Below are 3,095 nucleotides of genomic sequence, written 5' to 3'. Positions count from 1 at the left end.
AATGTGTAACCATTATACCGAAACAGGTGGAGTATTATTTATTTTTCTTCAAAGCATATTATTAATTAAAACAAACTAGATTAGAAAAGGCAAAAAACGCCTATAGAAAATACTCAAACTACATTAGACCAGACCAGATCATGAAAAATGAGACTAGAACAGAACGAAAACTAGAAACTAGCTAGTTCAAAAATCAGACCATACTAGGTGAAGAAAACAAAGCCTTACACCCATATTTTACTCGAAAATTTTAAAATAATGTTGAATAAGGCAAAATAAATATAAAAGAAATATTTGGTAATGAATTAGAAAGTGAAAGTGGGTGGAGAGTTTAGAAGGAGAAAAAACAATGTAGAGTCACTCAATATGTTGGGTCTTTGAATTGAATGACATAATGCCATTTTTTGTCCTTTCTCATGATCTTCTTTCGCCTGCCTTTATAAGCCATTCAAAACTACATCTTCCTCAATCACTAAATCTTTTTATCTATTTTACTCTATATATTAGCTTCCAGAAATGTCAAGTTCAAAAACAAGCATGAAAGCACCCTTGGAACAACAAACATGTCCCGCAGCTATGGTTTTTCCATTCCTTCAAAGGAATACATCCATATCTCATAATAATGAAAGGAGAGGGCGGCGGAAACAAGCAGAGCCAGGGCGTTTTTTAGGAGTAAGGAGGAGGCCGTGGGGGAGGTACGCAGCAGAGATTAGAGACCCAAGTACAAAAGAAAGACATTGGCTTGGTACTTTTGATACTGCACATGAAGCTGCCCTTGCTTATGATAGGGCTGCCCTTTCTATGAAAGGTACCCAAGCTAGAACTAACTTTATTTACTCAGACACCACCCCTTATTTTCCTCTTCTTTCCCCTTTTGATGGCCCTTCTCTTTTAGCCTCCTCACCATCAACTCAACTCTTCTCTCTTTCTCCTCCTCTCCTCAAACCACACATCAACTTTACTACTACACCATCACAAACTATCACACTTAATACTACACCCTCAAAAGTCGACTCCTGTACTAAACTCAATGATGATTTCAACTGCTTTATTAGTGATGATAATTCTGGTTATTTGGGTTGCATTGTCCCTGAAAACTGCTTAAGACCGCCTTCCTCCCTAAATAAATATAACCCTCACCATAATATTGTCATAAACACTCCAGTTGATGACCCTAAAAATGAAGCATTACCCCTTGCAAATGCTAACCAAAGCATTCCACCATTGACGTCGTCATATGACCAGCAAGATTATTCTTCTCTATCGTCTTTCAACAATATAGATGATGATGATCATGATAAGTTACCATGCAATAATTTCAGTGATTATTGCGATGATCTCTCAGCAATCATTAACAATAATAATCCATTAATGGTTGAAGATGGTTGCATGGAAACTTTATACCCTATGATTCACAACGTCGTACCAACGTCAAATTCTTATTTTACAATGCCTTATGTTACCGCTTATGCATCTTCTGATGATATGCTTGACTTGGGGTATTTGTTGTTTTAGTGCCATTGCTATAATTAAGATCATTGCTTTGTTTTAATTAAAGGTATCTACGTACTTCTTCTAGCTATATGTTTCTTTTTAAACATCGATCATGCAACTGTTTTTATACGTAATTATGTTCTTTTGATGTAACACAATAATATATATACTTCCTCTGTTTTTTTTTAACTTGCACTATTTACAAGTTTACACTATTTACTAACTCTATTTTATCTATTTTTTGTGATTTATACATAATAAATTATATAGTCATCTAAGATCTTGTTAAATTCGTCTCGATATGTATTTTTAATAAATTATATAGGCTTATTTAATTGTGGTTTGAAGTTCATATCAAGATACAACGACCACCGAAAACTAATATGATTGTCGATCTTGTCGTTGCAATGTACGTCATGTCGTTTCAAGGTTTAATATGATTGTCTTGTCGTTGCAATGTATGTCATTTCGTTTCAAGGTTTAATATGTTTGTCCTGTCATTTGCCAGGTAGGTTATGTCGTTTCAAGGTACAATAAAAATCAAATCCTGTCTCATGGCATAAGAAGAACCAAATTCCGTCTTACGACATGAGGAGAGAAAAACGTAACCTTGTCTCACGACACAAGGAGAGCCGAACCCTATCTCATAGCACATGCATAACCGTTCATGTCTTACGATACATGGAGAACCGCAAAATCATCAAGGATAATTACCTATTAATTCTGGCGTGAGATCCACGTATCGTCAATCCGTCATCACCTAAAATCTCTTTTTTTTAACAAAAATATTCTCCGTAAAAGGTTTGTAAATCCCGTCAGTGAGATTAATTTTCTAACCCATCGACAGAGGAAAAATTTGTATAGATGATCCCAAGATCTAACTGGCCTTGTCTTGATACCATGTAATACATTATTAAGGGGAAAATATTATGCTGTGTTTTATTATTCATGCAGCGCGTCTCCTGTGAGACCAGTCACACCATCAACTTGATGGTGTGACGAGCGCGAAACCAATAGCGTACCTCCCCTAAAACGATAAAAAAAAGTAACAGATCTAAACTATAGAAGTAACATACCTAAACTAAAAAAGTACCTCCTCTAAAATTATATAAAAAAAAGTAACATGTCTAAACTATAGAAGTAACATACCTAAACTAAAAATGTACCTCCCCTTAAACTATTCCGTATAAAAAAAAGTAACATGTCTAAACTATAGAAGTAACATACCTAAACTAAAAAAGTACCTCATCTAAAATTATAAAAAAAAAGTAACATGTCTAAACTATAGAAGTAATACATAAACTAAAAAGGTACATCCCCTAAAACTAATCCGTATAAAAAAAGTAACATGTCTAAACTACAGAAGTAACATACCTAAACTAAAAAGGTACCTGCCCTAAAACTACTCCGTAAAAAAAAGTAACATGTCTAAACTATAGAAGTAACATACCTAAACTAAAAAAAATACCTCCTCTAAAATTATTAAAAAAAAAGTAACATGTCTAAACTATAGAAGTAACATACCTAAACTAAGAAGGTATCTCCCCTAAAACTACTCCGTATAAAAAAAGTAACATGTATAAACTATAGAAGTAACATAC

The 3,095-nt window shown here is 33.9% G+C and overlaps 1 protein-coding gene across 1 annotated transcript; it reads left to right on the top strand.

The window, feature by feature from the left end:
* The first annotated feature begins 396 nt into the window (after positions 1-396).
* Positions 397-1,666, top strand: LOC110801247 (ethylene-responsive transcription factor ERF086-like). The gene has a single exon (XM_022006585.2). The coding sequence runs from the start codon at positions 517-519 to the stop codon at positions 1,513-1,515; it is 999 nt and encodes a 332-aa protein (XP_021862277.1). The 5' UTR covers positions 397-516; the 3' UTR covers positions 1,516-1,666.
* Positions 1,667-3,095: the final 1,429 nt, after the last annotated feature.

Source organism: Spinacia oleracea, chromosome 3, assembly GCF_020520425.1.
Source record: "Spinacia oleracea cultivar Varoflay chromosome 3, BTI_SOV_V1, whole genome shotgun sequence".
NCBI lineage: Eukaryota > Viridiplantae > Streptophyta > Magnoliopsida > Caryophyllales > Amaranthaceae > Spinacia > Spinacia oleracea.
Note: the sequence above shows the minus strand (reverse complement) of the source record. Positions and strands in the feature narration are given on the sequence as shown.